Consider the following 26,807-nt stretch of genomic DNA (forward strand, 5'->3'; position numbering starts at 1 on the left):
ACAGGCAGCTGGCATCACTGAGGAACCAGCGATGGCAGGAGGAGTGCCTGCCACTCATCCTTGGAAATAAATCAGGGATTTGACTTTGACCCTTCACTTAGCTGAAATAGGGCAATGGTACACAGGTTCATTGAGGATGATGTTGCTCTTATCTCTACTAGCTCAGCAGGGGTCAGGGCCAGGTTTCTAGTGTCCCTGCAGCTTTGCTGCAGCCAGAGGAATCAAAAGGAAACTCTGACAGCTGCTGCAGGATTATCTGAGCAAAGCAGGCAGAGGAGGAAAAGCCAAGGGCTTTCAGCAAGGCTGACACACTCGTTCTGCAGCAAACACTTTTGGAAACCAGCACATTCTCAGGACTGCCAATGCTCCAGATCTAAAGGGGGCCCTGACCTCTGACAAGGGGACGACTCTCACAGATTTGCCCTTCTGGTAAAGGTGTCCTGGAGGGTGTACTGCAGCTCATGAGCAAAACTGATGAGTAGAACATATTCTACATAAGTACCATTGTTACCTATTATTTTTCTATTCTATGATCTCTTAGCGTTCAAGAACTTCATGTAATATAGAAGAGACACCATTACCAGTATTCAGCAACATAAATCCTGACACTCATCCTCACCAAATACAAAAGCAAAAGGCAGCAGATTATATGAATTATAAGAATCAACAAATTATCAGGTTCAGAGAACAGAGTAATGACATTTGAAGAATCCAACCCATCATTGAAGACACTTCCTCGCAAGACAAGACACTGTACAAACTCTGAGCAGGTTTGTCCTTAGCCCACAGGATGTGCAATATAAGGGTGAGGAAGGAAAGAATAAGCAGATACAGACAAAGCAGACAACAACAAAAAATAAGAGACAGAACAAATTTAATATTGACTTGTGAGAAGATTAGTTGAGCTTGCATCACTTTCACAGTTCATGGTCCATGATGATAGGAAATTGCTTTTGTTCCCAACGTTTTTTTCTGATAGGCTTTGAAAACAACAGTTTTCCTAAAGATAAAAAAGAGAAAACAAACAAACAAGCCCAGGACAGAGAAGAAAGTAATGTTAAAACAACTAAAAGGGAAAAAACTTCGTAAAATACTACCGAAAAATATGCATAAAATTATTTACCTAGATAAAGCTATGGCAGGTCTTTGTTAAAGATGCAAATTTTATTCAGTAAATCAACGGATGAGCCCAACTTCAAATATAACACTGTACAGGCTCACAACATCACCTCAGGCAAATCCACAGATTAGCTTGTGGCACTGCTGATGAGTCTAAGCTTAAAACCAAAGTAAGTATTTATTAACATTAACCACTGTATTTTGATTCAGTGATTTAAGAAATAAAACTTCAGGAAGTACTGAATGCCCTTTTCTCCTAGAAATAGTTACAATAAAGGAGCAAAACAGAATTTCCCAAAAGTTTTCTGAAACATGAAGGGAAAGTTATGGGAGTGTGATTTGGATACATTACAAAAGTACAGCAGTCCTTTATTAAACGCAATTAATTTTGATTGTAATAGTCAATCCTTTAATTACAGTTGATGAAAAACATTGCACATAATTTGCTTTCCCTACATCAATGCTCCAGATACAGATTTCCATTACCTCATCAATACCCACAGCATGAAGTAATCAGAAATAAAACATGAGCAAAATCTCTGAGATTTTTACGTTCTTAAAAAAACAAGGCAGCCATACCAATGTTTAGGTTTATACAAGCAATCCTATGAAGTAAAATAAAAAATGGGCAGGAGTAGATATGAAGTATGTTGGTTTGAGGTGGTTTCTTCCAGAATAGGTGCCTGAACAACAAGCGCTTTAGCACTGGGGCAGCTTCTATTTCTGTAGTCTCTCAAATAGCAAGGACTTGACTCTAGAAAGATCAGACTGCTTCAGAACTCATGTTATAATATGAAATTAGCAACTAAATTTTATACTTTTGAACCAGCTACATGCAGATAAGCCATTTATTGACTAAGTCTGGTCCTGGTCTCCATCTCAGTTTTCTGGCTACATCTGCCCTAAAGACAGAGCTACAATCCTAGCATATGCCAGAAAGATAACTCAGATTAACGCTGGAGCACAAATACAGTGTTGTTTAAGATCAGACTCTGATTATATTTAGACCTCGGAAGAATACAAGAATATGAGCTGTTCATATGTCACCTTGGACAATTTCCTACTTTTAGTCCTCTCAGTTGTCCCTCATATTCACAGGGTCTCCAAAACCTCACTTAAATCATCTTGAAAACAGAATCTTATTGCCATGTGGACTTAAGAAAGTTAACCAAAAGAACTGATAAAACCATAATATGAAAAATACCAGCATTCCTGAATGCTCACTATATATATATATATTTTTGTTCGTTTGTTTGTTTGTTTTTACTTTTACATGTCATTGCCTTCTGATTATTGTCATTATTTACCTACCACTAAGTACTAAGCCAATCTCACCATGCACAGAATACATATTATAAGAAATGCTGTATCACCTGAAGGAGAACACAGGCCATAGCCATCAGCACATCTAAAGCATTCCTCACATCTAAGAAAATGGTGTGTATACATATATATAGACACACACACATATATATAAACGGTAACAACATGAAAATCTCAGAGTATTTTCTTCCTGTTTTACAATGAGAGAGGGAGGTACAAGCAAGTGGGGATGGGGAAAACTATTGCTATTCTGGTTTTTATGATAAATTGATAAGTCTAATTATATAATGCATTTCTGCCAAGCTCATGCCAGCATCAAAAGTCAGGCAATATGGAAGGAACTACAAGAAAATTTTTAAAGCTTCACTCATCTTTCTTGAGAGCATCCACCAAAGATTTCAGTAAAACTCAACACTGAGCTGATCTCTGAATACATTAGTCATGGTCACATTTCCAGTTTCAGACCACAAATCTTGGAGGCCTGGGAATATAATGTGTCTTTACAAATAATTTTTTCTTTAATGTAAAAATTAAGTTTTCCTTTATCCTTGAAGGTAAGACAGAGTAGGAAAGAAGAGTGAGTCCAAAAAGAAAGAGAAAAGCCTAACTACTTCAAATTAAAGATGCGTGTCTTTGATAACAATAACTTAAGCAAACATAGGAAAAAGAATACTTGTCTAATTCACAAAATTTAATCTAATAATGGGGTCATAAATGAATGCCACATGCTGTGCAACTCGCAGTCAGTTTGAAACTCGCAGTCAGTTCTCACGTTGAGAGGAATTTGAAAACTGCTTCAGTGCAAAGTATTCGAAGCATAAGGCACAGCACCACTTTCCAACAGTTTCCATAGCTTTATATTAACTATTTCTTCATACATACAGCCCTAAAAATAGTACTGTCTGTGATGACAGTTCAGCTTGGCCTTCCATCCAAACCGCTATTGCCAAGACTAGGTTAAAGCCTTGCGCTTCATTAGCCACATAGCAGCCTTGGCAAGGACCAGCTCAAGGCAGCAGCGCTCTGCATCATCGCTGTCTGTCCCAAACTAGGAATTAGTGTGAGGAATAGCCAAACAAGGCAGCCACAAAACCATAACTACTGTAGCAATCTAGTTTTTGCACAGCATCAGCTAAGCCCCTGTCTTCAGTTATATTGTTTTATCCATTTTCTTTTCCCAAACAATTTATCTCTTTTTCAGGCCGCATTGTGTCCTTCTCCTTGAATGGGCCTAAATCTATTCACTAAGTCACTGCTCATTCTCCTACTTCGGTTCAGGCATCTGTTTTCTGTATATGTCTTATTAGCTTTCCATTGGAGGAAACACGAGAGGAGCAAACCACCCAGGGAGACAGAGAGAGAACAGGTTAGAAGAGCAGGCTAAAAACTCAGGAAAGGCAGGAGTGAAATTCACATAAGCCTCTCTGGACAGGCTTCATTGGCACCCTTTGACCAGATTATCAACACTGATTGCTTACCCTCACTCTACCAGTAGTTATCCCTTCAGACCTATTGGCCATGCTGATGGTGTGACCTGTCTCAGGGTTTTGTTCAGTCAGGCAAATAGGCTTAAGCAGTTTGACCCAGCCTGGCTCACTACAACAGAAACAGCTGAGACTGACAAAGCCTATGGATAATGTCTCTCAGCAAATGCAGTAGCAGGATTCATACTCTGAGAGCAATTTCACTCACAGGTTGCATACTGGGTTTGGATCTTCTGCATCCCACGTATCTGAGAGCCACCAAGGTCTATATCATTTCACACGTCTCTTATTACTTCGTCTGCCTCGCCTTCACCTTTCTCCACACCTTCCCTCACAGTCACCACAATGTTAATGTGGCTCTTGTACCTGCAAACACCACTTGGTTTCTACGACACAGAACCACTATATATATGCTGCTTCTTTTCCATGCATGGCTTTTCTCATAGCTTTCCATCCAAAGCTCCTTGGGGCAGAAAATCTCCTCAAGTGCTCCTGAAAGTAACCTAAGGTATCACTCCCTACCCAGTGGGAGTAATAACTGAATAAATAACTGAAGTGAATGAAATTGCATCAGCATCTTATCAGACCAAAAGAGAAAACCCTTACAGAAAACCCAAAAAACACTGACTAAAAACTGAAGAAGTATTTGCCCCAGACATTGATGCAAACAACAGCTCAAGAGTTTTGTATCCATGTCAAACCTCTTACTGCTTTACTTCTTTTCCTTCTTGCCCACTACACCAAGTCTTCGCTATCTATTCCCCAACAACTGGATTGTACAATCAGCAGGATAATGTAGCTGGTATATACTTCTCCATTCTCCAAACATATAGGCAGTATTAGTCTCCAATGCAGAGAAGACATAAGGTTCTACACCCACCTGTAAGGAGAGAGAGCAAAGACAGAAACTTTGCAGCCTGAATCTAACCTCACCCAGGGGGTCATGTTCCTCCCATCACTGGCATTTAAAGCCATGGACATAACAAAAAATAGCCTGAACATGCCAAAATAAGGTCATTTAAAACAATTAATAGTAACTATTATTTTCTTAAGACTTCAACATTTCTCTCTTTATGCAAGTTCATCATACAATAGAGCAGGTTGAGTTTAGATGAGTATTAGGCTGCAGCTTTTTAGTATGCTCCAGGTAAAACAAGTGAGCACACACAAAGGGCATCTGATAACATTATCTGCACATGCACTATTGTGTAACTGTTTCCACAAGCACAAAGGACTGTCAGGCTGCCATAAGACTTCATGCTAATTGCTTGTTGTGTGTGTTATGAAATGTAAATTACGACTCCCTCAAAAACCTGGAAAATTGCACTTATCTAAATCTCACAGGATTATAAGGGGACAGTCATTCACATAACATTTCTCACCAAGAAACATAAAAATAGGCTCCACAAAGATGCTCTGCACAAAGAGACAGAGATCTGTTAGTGTATATAACAGCTGTCTTGCTGCACATGTGGCTCCAAATCAAATTTGCAAACTGGTGAAACATCTGGATGGTGAGAACCATCACAGTTATGGCAATACCCACAGCATTTCTTTATCAAGTGTGAGGTGAAATTAAGTAGTTAATATACATGATGATTAAAACAGTTTACATAAGTATCAAATACTTCATGACCCCTGTGATTGAGTAGTAGGCTGAGGAGGAGGCAGGGGGGCTGCCCTGTAATTTCTATTTTACCTCTCCTCTTCCAAATGAAAGTCTCGAGCTACTAAGTCCTTCTGAATAATGAAACATAATAATGATACTTATATGTATTTGTGCCAAAAAAAATATAAAATAAAAATATATTACAAGAACAAGCACATCCCATAAACATTTTCACTGCTTTCATTATTCAGGACCAACCAAGCATTTTATGAATTGTAGTTATTTATGACATTTTATATATTGTGTTTGTTTATGCACTAAATGTTCACCTACTTCCTCACTGTGGCTCTCCATCATTCAGTAGCAAGACAGGTCTGACTTCAAACTGCGTCGCAAGGGTCTTATTCTCGTACCCTTGTAGACCCTCTATCCTGCAAACACTTAGCCATGTGTTTAACTTTATGTATACAAAGTAGTCTCACTGAACTCATTCATGAGACTCCAGCCTTATTTAATTGCCATAGGTTTTACCATTGATTCCAGTTGGACCCAGATTTTATCTAATGGGACTATTTACATCTGAAAAGCTGAACACATGTCCAAGCATTTGTAAAACTGAAGTCCCAACAGCAAAGCCAAGGCATACTGCTGCCATTTTATCTCTTACTAGCAAGTCGGTCCCACAAAATGATTTGCTTTTGTCTTTAACTAAGCTAGGACAAAATAAAAAAGATCGTTACTAGAGCAGATTATTAAATTATATTTTTCCTCCTTTTTGGATATTACTAAGGAGGTTATTTATTCTCTCCAATCTGCTCATTTTTTTCCATTCCATTAAGCATGAAAAAGTTAATGCATAATCATCTGGGCACAAACACTGACCTTGCTTAGCTGGAGAGTTCACTTGATCATCTGTACTTCAAAAAGAATACATTTCAGGCAGGTACAAGAAAAACATATTAGTAAGCTGCAGTTTTCTTTCTTTAATTACAACAGCACCAATACTCAACCAATCTAAATTAAATTCAATTAAATCAAGGTTTAGTCAGTTCCTGAAACAATAACTGAAATATAATCTCTGCATTTGCTTTCTCATTTAGTTTTATTTAACATGGACAGTGTAAGGCGACTCAAGTACCTAACTGCTGACCTTCAGCAGAAAAAAAAAGGAAACCCAAAAATTACAACATCAGACGAGATCCTTTGCTGCAGAAAGTAAAAACTTAGAAGTTCCTGCTGGAATTCAGAACAATGACTAATGAAATAAGGACTCTCTGAACACAGAAAAAAACTTGCTTTTTCTGATTACCATACTCCTTACTATATTTATAAGCTTAGAAATTCCCAAGGGCATAATTTGATATTAATTTAATCACTCTGTTGGAAGAATCACTGATTGCAGGGTCCATCCCTTCACTTTATCCATGACCAGCGCCGCTAGTGCAGACATAAGATAGCATACAAGTATAGACAGGATGAAAAATTATGTCTTTTATATATATATATATATGTCTATTATCATATGTGCAATTAAATATGCATATTAAATGCAACTATCTTGTCATGAATAGGGTTCTTTTTTGTTTTGCACTACAAAATACAGTATGATAAGCAGTCTTCCTTGAGCAGCTTATTCTACAAGTGTGCTCACTTACTCTTGGCAAAGACTATGTGGTAAAATTTCAGGTCCATGCTAAGAACTATCACAGTATCTGCTCTTCCTTAACAGAAGTGTGTTCTGCTACCTCATGTATTTTATATAGGATTTCAGTCCAAGAAAAATGAGGATGGAAAACAAATACTCTCCACTAATATCCTCTCAGCCACATACAGCAGTATGACATGCATTTTCATACTCTACACACAGATGTTTCCCCACGATTTCTTATTGTGAAAGTATGCCAAATAAAGTGCTCTCAGTGCCCTTGTTCAAAGCAAAAACCTTCGGCCATCACACCTACTGTGCTACACAACGAACAGATGTGCCTACATCCTTGCCCACACTAAGATCTAGTACAATTTATATTTTAAACAGAATTGTTTCAATTACACTAGACCAGAAGGATATAAAATTTTGATAAATTATTTTAATCACACCCATTACTGAAAATTCTCATCCATGTCACTTAGATTTTTCCTTAAATATTTAGAGAAAGACTGAGGCATAGGTATTAATAAAATACTCTTTATTCTGAAATTCCATAATCTTTTCCGTACTTACATTTTACCTGTGTCTTAGTTCTTTATTTACATGCTTTAGAGTAATTTTATTTACTCAGAAAACAGTACACTCATACTAGGATTCAGTAGTAAGAAACTGAGTTTTAAATCTTTTTGTTTTAAAATAAACTTATACTTTTTCACATCATTAACAATTAACATAGTGTGAACATAACCTAAACTCCTTGCCTATAATAAGTTACAATACAGAGAGTCTCAGTAGAATCTACAAAGTTCAGTCTGCAAGATGTTCAGAATAAGCCAAGCACAGAGCCAAGTTGGTAGATTTAAATATCATGCACAGCATGTGGTTTCTGGAAACTGTGCCTAACAGGGTGGTGCCTTGCTTCAAGCTACTGCATCAGAGCCTTTCAAGATATGTATATCTTGGTGATACTCATCATCATGGTACCTGCAGACTTGTACTATCCAATTTTCCTGCTTAGACAGGACTTCTTCTCCAACACTATCCCCAAGCAGCACTGAGATCTAAAGCTGCATAGAGAGCAGCAAACCTTTTTTCCTGCAAAACCAGTTTATTTCCATACACATCAAGTCAATAGCTCAAAATTACAGTACGTTGAGCACATATCTTAGTTATATATGGACAAAATGCTACAGGTGTTCCTATACAGTCAGTATTTTCATCATTTTTCAAGAGTAAAATACCAAATATTAATTATTAGTATTGCAAGCTAGCAGACTAGATATGTGGCACACAAGTAGGTGAAAGTCAGTATTCCTTAAGGCCTTTCTTTTTTGTGGGATTCTTTCCTCACCTCACCAGACACTCACTCAGCCCCTAAACAAGGTGTCCTTTAATTGTTCTCAGACACGATTGCTCACATTGATTCAAAGTGGAACATTGAGGAAAAAAATAGAAAAGTGAGCTGACTGTCCCCTAGAGGAGAAGAGTTTCCTGCAAATTCTCTCACAGGTTTACTGTTGCTTAGCAGATTAGTTGTGTTAACTTATAAACATCAACTTTTTCATTAACATCCTTACCTTGGTTTTTTTTGTCATGTACTAGAAGCAGGCTCTAAATTCCAGAGGACCAACTAGCTTCCTTGCTCCCTGGACACCCAGTCCTTGCTTTTGCTTTTAACCCTGTATCAGTCAGGCGTGAAGCTCCAGTTACCCAAGTCCATCAGGGTAATCCAGGGTTCTGCTTTGAACACATACAGACCTACTCATTCATCATTAAACAAAGCAGATTTAGTGAGACCTTCACAGAATTGCTAGTGTTGGGAGGGACCTCTGGAATCATCTAGTCCAGCATATCCCCATTCCACACTCTCCAAATAAAGCAGGTTCACCTGGAGCAGAGTGCACAGGATTGTGCTCAGGTGGGTTTTGAATTATCTCCAAAGGAGACTCTCCACAACCTCTATGGTTTTTTAATAAAGCAAGTAGAGCAAAACACACCCCAGAGAAACCATGGCCAACCTGCTCTGGCTACACAGCATTTAGACACCTCACAATTCTATGGAAAGGGGAAGGTATATAAAAAAACTTCCCTTTTTTTGAGCCCAAGCCATCAATTTAAAATAGCCAGATGCCCACAGCTATTATGAAGATGCCCTTACGAAGGCTCGAGCCACACGGAACCGGACAGCCAGGGACCTACAAAAGATGCAGCTACAGCTGCCAAGAGTTTGCAATCACATCATGAGCAGGAACAGGGCAGGAGAAGCAGAAGCAGTAAGAGATATAGTAACTTGCACAGTCACTAGGGACACATCCAAACAGCCACAAGCCCATTCAGGTGGAGAGGGCATCTATCTTGGGCTTCACCTGACAGCGACACTGCATAAGCTACATCACCATAACAGGAATTGAAGCTACGCAACACTGGTGCAAAGCTGCTTTCAACACCCATCTCAGAGCCCAGGTAGAGCATGAACATGCCTGGCAGCAAACAGCAGCACAGACAGAACTCTGGGGTGATCCAGCTTGAGTCTGGCTTTTTTAGCATGAGGCCAACAACATGAGGAACCATCTTCATTGTGGCCTTTCCCCATCCTTAAGTCTTCCATCTTCTGAATAAAAAAGCATTTGGAGAACTCTCCAGAAGCACGATGTCTATTAAGGAGAAATACTAATATTTTTAACAAGCCAAGTGATTTACATGCAAGAGATGAGTAAAGTACTGTGAAATGGACTAGAACATAAACTACATCTTTTCACACAAATAGAAAATTCATTCAAGTATACCGGTATAACAAAGAAGCTATAAAGAACTGTTTGTGCTATAAAATGAAAGCTGCTAGACACAAAAATGCCAGTTTAGTTGATTTAATTTTTTCATCATTCTCTTAGTACTTTATATTTCATCAGGCTTTATTTATACAGCCACGCAACATTTAAATTATTTTTTTGGCACTGGAACCTCAATTCAGATCAAAGTGACTTAAAAAGCCTAAGTTTTGTTCTGCTTTAATTATAAAAATGTAAAAGATCTGAAGTTTAATTACAAATAATTAGTTAAAAAAGGAAACCTTTCTTCTGCAACTAACATTAGTTTTGCCAGACCAATCTTCTTTTCTTCCTAAAAAAAAAAAACACCCACAAACAAAACAACCTTTAAAAGTTTCCTCAAGTACAACTGAAAGTGTTTGAAGAAAATGAAACACATACACCAAAAATTCATGGAATTTATTACCAGAAAATTCTTCTTATAATTCAAGATTTTGCAGCAAAGAAATACATAGATAGATGCGTACCATACCTAGAAGTATCTTCCCAGGAACTGTACAGTATTTCTTTTTGGCATAGGAGCTGGGAAGAGGCCTGGAAAGCCAAAGAAAGGATGGCAGAATGAGAGCAACCTTGCTAGAGATTCTCAAACCAAACTTCCAAATCAAGCTTCACAAATTATTTCAAAGAGTTGCCCAAGATTCACTGACTAAATTCTGGCATGAACAAGGTAAGACGGGCCAATACAGAGAGGCTTAATCAGAGACACAAATATTCTCCTCATTTTAGTGGTATCTAGGGTGCTGATGTATAACACACAAAATAAGGTTTCTTAAGATCCTGTCTCACTTCTAAGCCTAATTTCTTTATCTTTTTATTAAAATAATTTAAAAAATCAACACTTCTGCTACACTAAGCAGTCAGATAAATACAGTATCAAATACAAGAGAGAACATGACAGCACCTTCATCTTCACATAACTGTTGGAAATGACAGGATAAAACACAGCACAGCATTCCTTCAAATATACTTTTATTTTAAAAGAAAAAAATCTATTTTTAAAAAGCATATGAAACATGAAAAAAAGAGTATATAGCAGAAGGTTCATGATCTAGAGAACAACAGCTAAAAGTTCCACCACAGAGTCACACTCAAAGTGTGGGCTCCTTCCACTTCAGTAACAGAAATCCACAGTGTTATTTTGGGTTAGGAAAGCTACTCTAAAGGCCAGAGGTGACTGCAGGCATCTCATCTGAATTTCCAAGTGGACCTAATCCCCTTCTCGAAGTAGCCCAGTAAGTACACATCCCCCAAAACAAAGTAGCCAGCCAAACATAACTGATTGCGACCCAGGAAAGTTGACAGGCTGTAAAATGAAACCAAGGACATTCCAAAGTTTCCAAAGTTCTACAATATCACATAAAGGCTAAAAGCACCAAGAGGATCAGTCTACAAAAGAGAAACTACTGAACAGCCTAAAAAAGGCACAGGCATTGTGAGCTTTAAAAAGGAGATTTTTAAGTGTATATTTAATGTGCTGCTTTGCACATTGGGCAGCAAGATCCTCCCATTAGTCTTCTCAAAGGCCCACCATTGAAAACGCACTCTGAAAACAACGAAATCCAACTACACACACACAAAAGACTTGGAGAAACCAAAGTTAAAGTCCCAGAAGAAGACTTTTGGGATGAATTCTCACTTCAAGGTTTCATATGAGAAACCAGAAAAACATTATTCATTTGCAAAAAAATCAAATTATTCTGGATTAAGAATTCCAGTTCTCCCCATGTTGGCTCCAAGATGTTGATCTATTACTTTATAACCCCATGAATTGTATATTTCAATGCAAAGCGACTAGTAAAAGACTGTCAAGTATATAGGCATTAATACAGTAAAGAACTTCAGTTTGACAACTCACACCCTCACAGCAGCTTGAACTCTGGGTGTGCTACAACATACCTCAGGGAAATATCCTGGGGTAAAATGCAGGCACAGAATTTACCGCAAGACACATGGTTCCAAAACCAGCCACACGCTGAATATTTAGAATTTAAATTACAATAGGGCAGACCTCCTCTGTCTACCTTCTAGAGGCATCTTCAGCACATCAATCTCTTTTACACACCTGCCTGTCTCCTGGAGTCCTTTATCTCCTGTTGGAATCTGGATGAAGACATATCAAGGAGCTCTTTGATAAAACCAAACAGTTTGGTGCTGGTTGGGTGGATTTCTGGGCTTGGTTTTAACTGTGATATTCCACAATAAAGGGCTTGGTTGACCCATATCTACAGACAAGTTTTATTTTCCTGGTACCAGTGTTAATTCTTAAAGATCTTTACAATGGACAACATCCAGTGCCTCAGCGTTCTTTTCTTCCCTCCTCCACCAAGTAATTATGTCACCTTAAACCACTGCAAACATCAACCTAAAGAGACTATTTCCAATGAAAAGTATTTTTCAGTGCTTTATTCATACACTGGAACTCCAGGTACTTTTTTAGTACCAAAGTAAATAACCACTACCAGCTTCAATAGTTGCCGAGAAAATGTTAAGAACTATTTTAAACAGCATCAACTGTGAAATATTCCTGCATGGAAATTGGAGGCTGGATGCTGAAAAAGGCACTCCTGATGCATCACAACACTGGAAGTCTATGCACTTAGCCAGGCACCACCTCCTAAAGAAAAGTACCCAACTGACAGAGCATCCAACTCCGAGCTACATTCCTTTGTATCAGAGAGAGAGAAAATTCTTAGAAAAGCAGTTAAAAACTAAAGTTACACTTACTCAGAGCAGGTAACCAAGCAATTGGAAATGCTGTGTACAGAAATGAAATGGTATTCCTAAGTTGGGACTGCAGATAAACACATGCAGTGTATCTTTTATTTAGGTATTTGAGAGTGTTCAAAGACTGACTTCCCACCTAAACACTGGGGGCAGGTCATTTTACAGTGATGACGGGGAAGTCTAGAGTCTGGTTCCTGGGCCCAGTACCAGTTATTAACTGCTATATATAAAAAGTCACAAAGGTAGGAAGAAAAGTCGGGACAGAGATCTAGGAAGAGTTTAGGCTGCTGCTGAGTGGGTGTGTTTCAACGACCATTTTGGTCACTGAATCATGACCCTGTTTCAAGAGTTCAAGTATTTTTTTTTAAGTACACAAATTACCAAGCTGCATGGAAATAGCATCCAGGCACTGGCAAAGATGCTACCAATTACTATAGTTCTGCTACCACTTACCGCGTTGTTCCTGAACTTGTACTGGACTAGCTGACTAAAACACGCAGCAGTTAAAATTATACAATCCTCTCATTAGCAAAATAGCCTAGAGTAATGCTAAGTGCAGAAATACGTACCCTGGGAACAGGATGCTAAATTCAGAAAAACCTGTCCTCCCCTGAACCACAAGGTCAGAGGTCGGGGCACACTTTTCTGGGTCTATTGACAGGTTGGTGAATAACAGGGGATGCCACAGACCAGTCCAGTCATCTGAAAGTAATGGTTTGTACCATCATGTGGAAAATCCTGGTTCAATTACCTGTCAGTCTCTGGCTTTCTGGGCCAGCTGGGACTAGGAGCGCTCCTGAGGCCAATGTGCTTAAATCCTGCCGAGAAGGAAATGATCTCAGGCAGTCAGTGACCCCTGCAAATAAATTAAGGAGCCTTTGTGGCAGACTAATGAGAAGCCTATCCAGGTCTCTGCTGGAAGACAGATGCCAAAAAAGATGTGGTCTCAAATTTTAGGTATACAACAAAATACTGCTATTTAATATAATGATAGTATATATACCCACATGTGTTTTTAGAGGTTACACTGATTCTTAACAGTTTTTGAAGAACCAATGTGGGCCATTTGAATAAACCACTGGATAAAAAAAGATATAGAAGACAAAATATCTTAAGCTAAAAGCATGATAATTCTAAAACAAAGAGCAATTAAAAAGATGAAGGGAGGAAGAAAATAAGGGGCATGAAGACAGTAAATGAGTATTATATCCCTCCAACTGAAACCTCCCACTATTCTGGAAAAACCTCCTCATGAAGCCACTAGGACAACGAAGGCTAACAGAGTAATTCACAGTGTCCTAGGGAACACAAGGATTAGTATTCAAGGAAGCCACTTTTACTTTTTCTCTCTCTCAAAGCTTAATGAGGCCAGGAAAGGCCAGTGTGGTAAAGCATCATCAACGAGCCATCCCCAGTTACAGAGGCTGGCTGACAAAATTTCATCAGCTTCAACAGTCTGATTTACTGATTTTCTTTTTCCTTGAAGTGAAACAGAGATTGATAGATTACTTGATCCTTGGCTGCTGCCCCAGTGATCCAGCTTGTTTCTTTGTTTCACAACAAGCTGTCATACACAAACAGCAGCAACCCTGTGCTAGCCTGAAGCATCCTCTGAAGACGAAGCCAAGTGCATGTTGCTGCCTTCGAAGATGTCTGTTATAAGCTATTCACAGGTCTGCAAAATATTTCAACTGTATTGAAGTAACAAACTGAGCAGTAGTGTTGACATGCTAAGTAATATTTAAGATGCCATTCCAAAAACCACCTTCTTCTGACTCTTGAAGTTTCATTTAACAACAGGCTAGCCTTTGGGGAAAAACGGTTAGTGTGGAGCTCTGCAGAGGGTGAAACTGGGAAAGAAACTGCACCCTCTTAGCGGGGAGGGACTGCCTGTGCAAACAATAACACAAATATCTCAAGTCTGGAGGACTATCCCGAAACTGTAAGCATATGACCTAAGAACCTGATCTATAGATGTGAAATTCTACTGCCATCCTGACTTAAAAAACCTGCCCACAGAGCAAGCTCCCACCCTAAATGAAGATAAGGAGAGTTTATACGATCAATCACGCCAAGCAGGATAGCAGATGGAGTTCAAAGGTTGCCAAGCCCAAAGGCATAGGCTTCCACAGTCAAGAGAAATTCCCAAATTTATTTAAAAATCTGAGGGCCAAAGAACAAAGAACTTTGAGCATAAGGTTCAGGTCTCCAGATAAAAGAAACAACCATTTCAACAAAAATTAGAGTTAAAAGAACATTGAGGGAAATGGACAGTTTAAAAAGGTTTCTTTTCCAAAAAGAAGACAGTTAACCCAAAAGCTGAGTAAAGCCTATAAAATATTTAGAAATAAAAATTTTAAAAATCTAACCTAAAACACTGGTGCAAAGAACAGATTCACTTTTACATAAGTAACAATAACAATAAGCATCTCTGTCTTCTGATTTACTCTGTTTTTCCAACTGTATATTTGGAGCACCTTTCACCTCAGGTTGGTAGCAGGCTTGCATCTACGGTTTCAGCATTAAATATTTCCCCTAAAGAAAGAAATTCCATAAACAAAGAGCAAAGTCTGATTCAGTCAACTTCACAGAAAAAATTTTTAAAAGGTCCTAGCAGCCAACAAGGGAAAGGCAAACTTCCAGATGAGAGAAGTAAAGGAGCTCTAATTCATCACTCTTGCAGCTATCAGATGGTTAACAAATTGAGATGAGATACTTTGGAGCCTTTTCAGCGACTTTCACTCTGGCAAACTTTAAGGATTCAGAAGTGCAGCTGGAATACATATGGGAGATGCTGGAGAAAGCTGATCATTTCAATTTGTAACTCCATTGTGTGCTGGAAGAACTTCCTGCAGATGAGACACATCCCATCAGTGACTCAGGGAGACTCTCTGTCTGCTAACAGTCATGAATTTATTCTCTGAACCAGCTACCAGAAGTGACATGCTTTATGGTAGTGTTACATGTGCAACAAGAAAGCCTGTGGGGGCATAATTTCTTTTTTGCTTCCAAAAATCTCTAGACTATAACATCTCAAAATAAAAAAAAAAATAAAAAAAAATATTTAATGAAAATAAGATTTCACATTTTTCATATTTTGATCAAAGTCTTTCACTTAACACAACTTTTTATGCACAAACTCTTTTAAAATCAAAATCCAAACGTATTTTCAGGTAACGTTCAGCCTTTATAAATGAAACTGGTATCATATCAATAGATTGTTATTGTGCCAGGTTCATCCCATTAGTTACTGGTTCACTTGGTTAATACTCAACTACAACACCTGAAAACTACACAGCCCAAGTTACTTAGGCATCTTCTTCAGGTTACTTTTTTCCTTCATGAATATGTTAAAAAGCCACTGTTTCATACACAAATTATCTTTATGGTGGTTTGAAATTAGCATGCATAAAATAGAATAGAGGGGACAAAGGGAAAACACTACAGAGAACACACACAAGTCCATGTCTTCCCAAACCAACCTCATTGTTGGAATTCAGTTTTCAGCCACTTGCAAACTGAAGCTACTAAAAGCTACTGGAGAGGTGCACTTGGAGCTGAAAAATTTAAAGTAGATGACAAAAAGGGGCCATAAAAATCAGAGATGTAAATTAATAATCCAATATACACACACAACAAGGAGACAGATGGCGAGCAATTTTCCCCAGTGTATTTACACTTGTTCTTCTAGTGCGCGTATTTGGGTCACTTGCTAGATTAAATCTCATGTGGCAGACCCGATAGAGGTACCGTCAAATGTGTATGGGCTCAGCCTGTTTTTAAATTTTGCATGTCTGACACCACAGCATGAAAACATTTATCATGATTTCTTCAACGCAGTTTGGAATATTGCCCAGCGACTTTGAAACAAGGCTGATGGATATTTTCTACCATCAGTAAGGCTGCCGCATTCAGGCCAGCTAAATAAAATGCAGTACAAGCTAGAGAAAGTTGGTCTGCACTACCAAATCTCATGGAAGTCCTGTGGACACAGGACACATGGACACAGACATGTCTGTACGCGTTTTCCAGAGCACAAGTTTTGCCCATGTGTCCTCGAGAAAATACATCACTTGAGGTTAAAGGTTCTTACTCTTCTTAAAATATGCCTTTCTTCTGACATTTAGGAGAAGAAAGGAACACCTCAATGGATGAGTTGCTTTTGACATGTTCGCTTTAACAATGCATGACCTCAGATACGCAGAACACTAAATCTTCCACACTCCAGCTATAACGTGACAGTGACCTGTCTGAGTTAGCACAGGTCACATGAAGGACTACAGCTTCAATGTAAGGCACCTGCAGATCAAATTGCTTATTGGGAGGAGGAGGGGGGCAGAGGAGGCTTAAATGGCAAAGAAAAATAATAATGCAGATGTGTAAGCCTTAGTGCAGCAATGGGTTTCCCTCCTGTAATACTGGTAGATATTAGCATGAAACACGAACTACGTGTGCAGAGATTAGCCCTCCTTAATCTGCCAAAAATCTGGATTTAACACGGTGCAACAAGCAAGATCTTCAACGCATCTGCAGGAATGGCAATTGCATTTCTCCCTATCCCATTACCATTTCCAAGATGATTTTGCTCAGCAATAAATAAACCTTTATTATCAAGCAATGTGAGCTACTCTGGCATTAAATCAACATCTAAATATTTCCACCATCTCTTCCCTCATTATCTCTTGTTTTGGGTTACTGCATGCTGCATTCAGCTTCAAATAAAAAAAGAATAAGTAAAAAGAGGGAAAAATACATCTATTTGCTCCTAGATGAACAAGGGGGTTCGTAGTTCACATGTAATTAGGAAATATCATAGCTGTTTGTGAGAATTATAGAAGCAGGGACCAGGATGGCAAAAGCTTGTGTTATCTAGGTCTACACCTACATGGAAGGAAAAAAAAAAAAAGCAGTGCTTCTTTACACTGGCTCTCGAGTTTAAAGACTGTCACTTTCATTCAAAGTAATCGGTAAGTCAATTGATCAAAAATATCACGTTTGTACTGATTAGGCATGTGCCATATATCTGCTTAGTCTGAAAGAAACAACAAGTTAGGCAGACTAATGACCAAAAGTCATGTACATTTGCTCACTCAACTTCCCCAGGCTTTAAATTCATTCAATTTCAGTTTAATTGGGTGAAGGGCGGGAAATAAAATATTGAATCCTTTGATATAGAGTCATAAAGCCCAGACTACAAGCAAGTTTGTTATGTCACTGTCCATACAGTCTTTGGTTTGGTGCCATGTTGCTGCTAAAATATTAAGTTTTACCATTGGGAAATTGATTTTGCTATAAGAAGTTTTATGATGCCACTTAATCTTGCCCAACCTACGTAAAAAAATACAGAAAGCAATTACAGACAGCCTTTATGTAGTAAGCTTGATCACTATATTAAAAAGAGAACAGTCTGATGTAATTTCAATATGATGGCAAAGGAAGCAGAAAAAGCCATGGCAACATGCTGCCCTCCCGAAACAAGACATTGCAGGTTCCCAGCTTAAATGCAAAATCTTTATTCACTTAAAGTTAGTAGCATGATCCATCTCCCTCATGGAAGGCTGTGTCCTGCAGCTCCAGCACCAACCTCCTTTTCTAGTGTTACATTTCAAGAGGGCTCCTGCAGGGCAGCAAGATCCTGTGATTACAGTTGAAAGAATACTTCGGGTCTGAGAGCCTGCCTCTTTGAATAGATAAACCTTTCTAGTTCAACAATTACTAGCACGAAACAGCCATTTCTGCCTTGTCCCTTCCAGTGCTGCAATTGAAAAATATCCTAATTAGATGACCCCCACATACAGAAATGCCATTAACTGGCTTTCAAAGCACTCTAGCGAATGCCTAAATCTTAGCTACAATGACAGTACTTTATTTAGTTAGGAGGTAAACACATAAACAAAAGAGTATTTTAGAACACCTTCTAAATAGCCTGGGATTAGTACTAGCAAAGACAGTGTGAGATTACCTTTTCCACCTTTTCCACCCTCTCTGAGATTACACTCAAATGCTGTTTTTTTCTAACTGCATTAAAGCACACTCAGGAAAGATCAAGAGTAACCTTGACCTCCACATCAATAGCACCAGGTTGTACTTCGAATTGCTTTCCATGCCTAACCAATTTGAACGGGCCTACAGGACAGGCTTATAAGCATGTCCTTAAACAACCCAGTTTTGCCCAAACATTGCAACATATGCTATATAGGGATATATATATGTTATATATAAATATTCCACAACTCCTGAAGTTCCTAACTATAACAAGGTGTTTAAAACAGTAACAGTGTGTCAAAGCATTCGCTACTTTCTACTTATCCAACTCAGACCTCCCATTACAGAGTAACAGCTAATTTTTTCTTTTATTGTTTTTGAATGAAGTCTCAAAATTTTAAAATAGGTTTAAGAAAAATCATTGTAGGAAATTGGAAGACTCACAGAAACCTAAAACCACTGAATTGCTCACAAGGCTTCAAGTGTATGTAAATGACCTGAAGGGCTGAAGCCTGAATTGCCACATTCTGCAGCCAACTCTGTTTCCAGCCACAAACCTAGACCAGGACTAACACTTGGCATTTGCTTCCAGTATAATAGATTTAATAGTAGCAAGCCTTGAAAATAGGGGGGAGTATTCTGGAAGCAGTGACAGATCCTTAAACACAGCAGGTGCACTGTAATATCGCTTAAGGGAGGAAAATTCCAAGTTTAGTAACTAATCTACTCCAGGACAGGCAACTTGTTTCCCAAGGCAAATGCCTAATTAAGGACAGATCTGACCCTTTTGCATCCCATCAGCGCGCCGGGAAGTTCAGCTCACCCGACAAACATCTTCCTGCTCAGGCACATACCCAATCCCACCTCACTGTGATTCCTCGCGTCCCCCCTCTCACATCAAAGGCTCCAAGGCATCGACCCTGCCGGACAGCTTCTTGGAGTTCGCGGGCATCGGGAACTTGCACCGCGCCGCAGGGACCCTCCGCTTTACACACCCCACCCAGAGGCACTCAGTCACTCCCTCGCTTACACAGACACCCCTTACGGGTGGCCAGCTCCCGGAGGACTCCAGACGCGCTGCCGGGACGGGACGGGGCAGGGCGAGCCGCGCCGAGCCCCCGCTCGCCCGCCTGCACCCGGGGCCATAGAGAGAGGCTGATGAAAAGCTGTCAAAGTCAATCCCTGCTCACTTTTTGGATGGTTTAATTCCAATGGAGCATGAATCACCCCAGGACGGTTAATAAGTTTAGCCAGGCGTGCTGTTCTCCCTAATACATTATAATTATGCATCTGTTTTAAATGCTATCAGATTAAGTCACCGGAAAAGGCACAAAGCGGTATTTCCCCAGCCTGCGAACAGCGCCTTCCCGCAGCTCTGGTGGGCAGGTACGGCCAGGAGAGGAGCAGGTGGGGAGCCCAGCCCCAGCCAGCCCCGCGGCGGTCCCGCCGGCGGGGCTGCGCTCCCGGGAGCAGCCGGGCAGCGGGGGCGGCTTCCCGCGCGGGGCTCGGTCCCGGGGGAGCGCCGCGACGGGACGGGAGGCGGCCGGGCGCCCCGCTGGCACCGCGCATCAGGGATCAGCCCGGGACATGCCAAGTTAGAGCGGCGGGTCCCTTCCCGCTGCTTGGGGCTGGAAAGGACCGAGTCCAAGCTGTCAAAGCCCCGGGAGCGGCGGGTGCCGCCGCGGCCACCCAGAGCCCAGGAGCCACCGGGACCCTCCGGCACCACCCCGGACACCCCGAGGGGGGCGGCCAAAACCCCGCTCCCAACAGGTGGGCAGCCCCCGCCCGCCCACCCACCCAGCCCCGCCGCTCCCCGCCCTACCTGTCATCGTAGCAGAAGTCGGCGCCCAGGGTGTTGAGGTACAGGGCGAGCCCTAGGGCGCTGCTCAACAACTCCGCGATCATCTCTCCGCCTGCCGCCGCCGCTCTCGCACCGAGGCAGCCCCCTGCCCTGCCCGGCCTCCCGCGCCAGCCCCGCCGCGCCACCCCCGCGCCCCCCGGCACCACGGGGCGCTGCTCCGCGCTCCGCCGGCCGCCGCAGCCTGACGGCGTCCCCCCGCTCCGCCGCCCCTACCCCATGGCAGCGGGGCGAGCGGCGGGGAGAGCGCGGATGGGCTGAGTGGAGCGGGGCACGTCTCCAGCTCCCGCCCTCCTCCCGCGGCGCCACGGCACCGCCGCGGCTCCGGCTCCGGCTCCGGCTCCGGCCCGCACCCCTCCCGCTACCGAGCCAGGCGCCGCCGCCGAGGCTCTGAGAGCGCCCGCGTGGGGCGCCCCGGGCTCCCACCGCGCCTGCGCGCGGGCCCGCCCCGCGCCCGCCCCTCCGCGCCCCGCCCCGCGGCCCCCGCGCCCGGGCCGTGCTGGGGCGGCCCCGCGGCAGCGCCCGCGCCGGGTCCGGCGGGCGGGCGGGGAGGGGCGTGCTCCGCTGCCGCCGGTAATCGCCGAGCGCTACCTTCTTCCAGGGGCTGTTTTCTTTCCCCTTTTCTCCTTTCAACGTTTTCCTTTTTCTGTTTTCTTTATGACTTCAGTCGGTTTTCTCTCTTTTCAGTTGCTTTTTCTTTATTGTCATTTTTCTTTTTTCTTACTTTCTTTTCCTTTCTGTTCCCTTTTCCTCTGTTCCCCTTTTCTCTTCTTCTCTTTCCTGTCTTTCTTTTCCTTGTTTTCCTGTTCCCCTTTTCCCCCTTTTCTTCTTTTTACTTAACCCCCCAAAATAGGTCAGATTAGTTAGAAAGAGAGGGCCCTTACCACTGTGGATGGAATGCCAGAGCAGGGGATTCCACGCTCCCAACTCGTCCACAGCCTGGTATTTCCCTCTCTACTGGTGTGAACATCCACGGGGAGCCCTTAGCTGAGCTTCCAGTTAAGCAAAACCAAAGGAAAACCACTGATACTTTGCAGACGGGGGCTGGAAACAAAGGCACCCCAAGGCAAAGGAGCACTGCAAGCTGGGGATCCCTCAGGACAGCCCCACATTGGGGCTGCGCGAGGCGAGGTGGGCATAGCTTGAGCTGCACACTGCAAGGGGGGCAGATAAATAGACTGTGAAGGAAACCCAGCCGGGGGAAATAATGCACTGAAAACGTCTTTTGGAATTCATGGGATATAGAGGCATGAATTTATGGAATGGATTTGGGTCCATCAAGCTGATTACTTATTTTTTATAGAGAGTTTTTAAAATGTTGCCTCTTTTTGCTGCTAGCCAGCCCTTTTGTGTAACTATTTTCTCATGATTTCCATCAAGTTGCACATCATGCTGTCTCTGAAGAATAGGAGTCTGTACATCAAGCTGTGTCTAATAAATTGAGGACCTTTTAACAAGTTTTCTTCCTCCCCTATGTGATTATTTAATGCTGTTCTTTGCAACCTCAAAATATATGAAGTGCATTAAGACCTTTTTCAAGCAATGCTTGAAGTGCTCCTGTAAAGTCTGCCCCAAGTGTCACAAACATCTCAGCTGCTTCTACTTAGATTCAGGGAGTGTGTTATCTCCATCAGTGACAGTAATTGCAGACATGGGGGGAGGGTGCATTTCGTTGAGAATATTAAAGCTTTGAGGGACCTTATTGAACCCATTAGCAGATCACATTGATCTGGCATTAAACTTTTCAGCCTGAAGCACAGAACACAGTAACCTAGGTTTTAAAGAGTTGGTACTCTTTGTCAGAAGACCTGTGATTCTTCCTTTAAAATGCCAATTCTCAATTTGATTATGGACCTACTGCTAAGATCCCAGTCATCATGACTTAGTCCTTCTTGTTGCAGTGAAATTGCTGAGCTTACACACTAGATTTGCACAGCTCTTTCTCTGGAACATCCTAATAAACTCTGCATAAAAAGCAGTGTAATTGCTGCTGAGTCACCACGGCAGAAGTCTCTTGCTATCCATCAAAAGCATATATATTTTTTCTTCAAAGAGGCAGAACTACTGACTGGGGTAGATGAGGGCTAGCAGAAAAGCTTTAAAAACAAAGAAATCCTCCAGGAAAAAAAAAGTTTAACAAAGCCTGACACTGTCTAATAAAAGCAAATGTCAAGAAAGGGTAGGATGAAGACTGTGTAGAAAGTACTTGCTCCCCAGGACATCCCAAGTGCTCCAGGGTAGCTGGAGATAGTATTAGGGCTCCATCAGCCTATCCAAGTGGATTTAGCTACACTGACAAGAATCCATAAAGTCTATCTTGCAGATATGTTTTTCTGTATAAACAAAGGGTAAGTTTCCTCCCAGTGGCAAGAGCTTTCTCTGATGGAGATAACCTGCTTTATAGAAAGAAATAGATGGCAATGTATGCATGCACCACCCTACCTGTCAGCTCTGGGACTCTGCAAGTCAGGCCAAGCCGGGGGCAGCAGCCAGAAAGAGCCAGTGCAGAAAACTGGAGACAAGTTCAACATAAAAATTATTGTCCTTGTTAAGCAAACAACACCACAGAAGAAAACAAGAGGGTAGAAATCAAATCATGATAGAACAATTCCTTCTTTTCCTTAATTAGTTAAAAGTATTAAATGCATGGAGTTATGAAAGACATTACAATTTACTATAGCATCCAGAGATATAAGATAACATTCTGATTCATAGCAGATTTACAGTGTGATGTACAGTAATCCCAAGGTGTCAGAAGAGATAATTTAGAAGTTCAGATCTGGCACTAAGATGACATTTTGAAAACAGCCTTCACTTCCAGAAAGTCACACGCTGGTATCAGGGAAAAGGGAAGATGTGTAGGATTGTAACCGCACATAATAATAACAATAACTGTAAAGATAACTAGAGTTATGCAGTCTAACAGCTGATCTATTGTGTATAGCTTAGTCGACAAATTCACCTTATTTTGCTTTATTGCAAGTATGGCAATCAAAATGATCTGTCTTAATACCAGTTGGGAAATTTCTTCATTAAAGACATTATAGACTCTGAGTCACTGTACTACAGTATACTTCACCTAAACTGTGCCTGAAAGATTAAGTTGTGGCACAGCATGTAGAAATACATGTCTGTCACAGTGACAGATTTGGTTAACCGGTCATTGACTATGAGACTTTAAATGTCAGGGTAATGCATGTGGTACAGATCCCTCAACAGATTAGATTAGACACTTCAATTTCTGTACACTGAGTTCATTTGCTGGAGCTTGTAGAAAATATTTTTGTCAGATTCCTTAAAGCATCTGAGAAGAGAAAGGCTAACCCCTTAAAAGCTGTTGGGGTTTTTGGATATTAGGTGTTACTATAGGAATAATCAAGTGGGATTTTTAATTTTTTTATGCTCAGATACCGTCAAATAAGTGTTATAACATATTGTGCCTACTTTTGAACAACCTAAATTACACCCAAAGGTGTGGCTTAATGAACCTCAGGAATGCAAACTTTGGTGCATTTCGAAACACCCATGCAGTTGTTTTTGTTAGCAGTCGAGGATAAGTTGGTGTTATGTAAGGAAGGAAAAAGTGACCTTACTTTATCAGAAGTGAAGAAAGTGGAGTAGAGGAGAGTGTTTAACCTACTGCTGCTTTCACAATTAATAACTGATTCATAGAGGTGAAGCTGTCTGATTTTGTGGAGTAAGATCCAAGACGTTGTTTCCCCATCATGCTAAAAAGATCATATTAATCCTCAAAGAGACCAGTATTTCTGCTTCCTCTAAGAAATTGCTTTTTTTTATTATTATTTTGCTAACGTTACGATAATAATAACATCAGCAATGACAGCCAAAGTAAATATAAGTTGCAACTGCAAAACTGTAAAATCTTATGGAAATCTGCTTGAAATAGGACGGTAAAAACTAAACACATGCAGAAAAAAAAACAAGAACACGTCGGACTTGCATCAGTACTTGAAAGAGGATTTAACCAAACACATTTCCTAAGGACATACATTTCCAGGAGGCACCAGTTCCTACTTTAGATCAGTCAGTGGAGCTAGAGTATTGCTGCAGAACTGGACAAAGAGAGAGAGAGAGAGAAAGAGAGAGAGAGAGAGAGAGAGAGAGAGAGAGAGAAAACCAGTGTGTTTTTAGTTTGACCTAATCTAGTTATGCAGACTCTCTCTGGGAGGAAAAAAAAAGATCGTTAAAGGGAAGTTTTTTGTATGGACAAAACATGCAAGAGCATTTGTGTGACTCACAGGTGAGCATATCTCAATGGCAGAGAAAAGGGCAGTTTTTAGTCTCTTCTGAATTTTCAAGGATGATTTTCTTAATATTACTCCATTCTAGACTAATCCTAATCTGCTTTACATATTTATCTCCCTTGTCCTTTGAGATAGTTCAAAGAGAGATCAAAAAGAGTTTTTAATCCTTCTTGTTCAGACTAAGTTGACTGTGTAAACTTGCTAATTGCAAATATGTCTATTTGTCATTTCCCAGAACATGAGCCTCTTCACTGTTTTTTCATACTTCATAAAAATAGCAATATACCAGTTTTCTTTTTTTGTTGTCGTTGTCCTGTTTATCAAAACAGCTCAAAGAAATACAGATTCTTAAAAGGTGGCTCTGGAAGCAAATTAGAATTAACATCATTTTACACAAGGGGAAATTGAGGCAACTGGCATTTATATCAGTTTATCCAGATCACGTGGGGAACTCTACAGCAGAAGAGGAATCTATCTGAGATCCCAGCCATGATTCCAAGTCATTCATCTGCTTTCATCATGAGATCATCCTTCCGTTCACAGTAATTGATATTTCCTTAGACAAAACACAATGGAATTATCTCAGGGATTAATTTGGCCTAAGACCTTGATTCTGAGGAAAGTCCTATTTGACAGATGGATGCCTGCAACATAACCAAGAGGTCTGTGGCACACAGCCTGGATTTTGTGCAGGTGGAGGATAGGGAGTATGAGTGGTATATCATATCCTGCTTCTCATCATTTCTTGGCAGCTATATTGCCCAGTAGATGGAAAAGCTTCATCAACAGCTGAAAGTCTGTTCCTTGTCATCTTCCTTCCCATAGAAAGAAGTGAGTCATTGCGTTGTCCATCAGTCCTCTACTTTTCAGGATACTGACATTTCCCCTGTGCTGCAGATGTTGAAAGGTAGTTTTTTACTCTAGATCTGTTTGCTTCTACTTCATTTGTCCTTCAAATGTACAGCTGGGGATATAGGCTGTGAAAATTGGACAAAAAATGATATATCTCTATGGCAGCAACATCAGACCTTTGTCCCATAGCAGAACAAAAGCAGCCAAAGACGCAAGTCTAATTTCCACCTCAGTCCCTGCAGATTTTCTATGGGATAACCTAATTTACTTCTTAACTTCAGTACATTCTTGGCTTCCTGCTGTACAAGCATGAAGTAAAGCCAGGAAAACCATGATTACTCTTATTTTAGAGGGAACGTGTCAACATTACCAAAACATATCTAACAACAGCAAAAGAACAATTCTCAAAAGTTAAATAAACAAGGGAAAATTATTATAAGGAATAAACCTTTGATTACTTTTAAGCAGAGTCAGTTTGATTTTTCATAAGAATGTGTGAACCAAATAGTGTTTTGTACTGCAATGTAGACAAATCCAGAGAGGATAGTCAAGGAGTTCTAGATTGTCAATGAACAATAAAGCAGAAACAGCAACTGAATTAGCAGAACGAAATTGTTTCTTCTCCTCTAATTGCTCACTTGGAAAAACACCTTCTCTGTATACATGAAACCCTGAATGGAAATCTCAGGTGGCCTCTGCCTCCATACTTTAAAATAAAATCAGCATATGCCAGCAATAAAGTCATATTAAATTTAATTTTTAATAGATTGAAGACATTGCTGCATTTTTAGTGTATTAAAGACATTGCTACTTCGAATTAGAGCTAAGGCAGTTCCTGTTTTTATTTGCAAATATGGTAAAATACAAAACATGAACCACTCAGGGTTTTTTTGTACACAAGTTTTGTAGCAGAAATTTAATCAGTTCAGTGGAGCATTCATAGCTTTTACTGACTGCAGTGACTCAGGAAATGCAGGTGACCCAGGGTGTCACCTGCAGTGTCACAGAATTGTATACATTCTATGAACAGTGAGTCAATTGCTTGGCTACTGGCTATTACATATAGATGCTGGATTCCAGTTACATTGATGTGTGGTGTAGTATTCAAT

At 40.7% G+C, this 26,807-nt stretch overlaps 1 protein-coding gene across 3 annotated transcripts in view; it reads right to left on the reverse strand.

The window, feature by feature from the left end:
- Nucleotides 1–20,910, reverse strand: part of TMTC2 (transmembrane O-mannosyltransferase targeting cadherins 2) — a 244,057-nt gene extending 223,147 nt beyond the window's left edge. For all 3 annotated transcript variants that reach the window (XM_051770040.1, XM_051770037.1, XM_051770038.1), the window contains exon 1: nt 20,546–20,910. Coding sequence is in view for 2 of the 3 variants with exons in the window: in XM_051770037.1 (XP_051625997.1) it covers nt 20,546–20,628 (83 nt within the window). In the remaining variant the exon portion in view is untranslated. The remainder of the gene's footprint in view (nt 1–20,545) is intronic.
- Nucleotides 20,911–26,807: the final 5,897 nt, after the last annotated feature.

This window comes from Manacus candei, unplaced genomic scaffold (assembly GCF_025592945.1).
Source record: "Manacus candei isolate 608988 ecotype Guabito, Panama unplaced genomic scaffold, ASM2559294v1 h1tg000114l, whole genome shotgun sequence".
NCBI classification, from domain to species: domain Eukaryota; kingdom Metazoa; phylum Chordata; class Aves; order Passeriformes; family Pipridae; genus Manacus; species Manacus candei.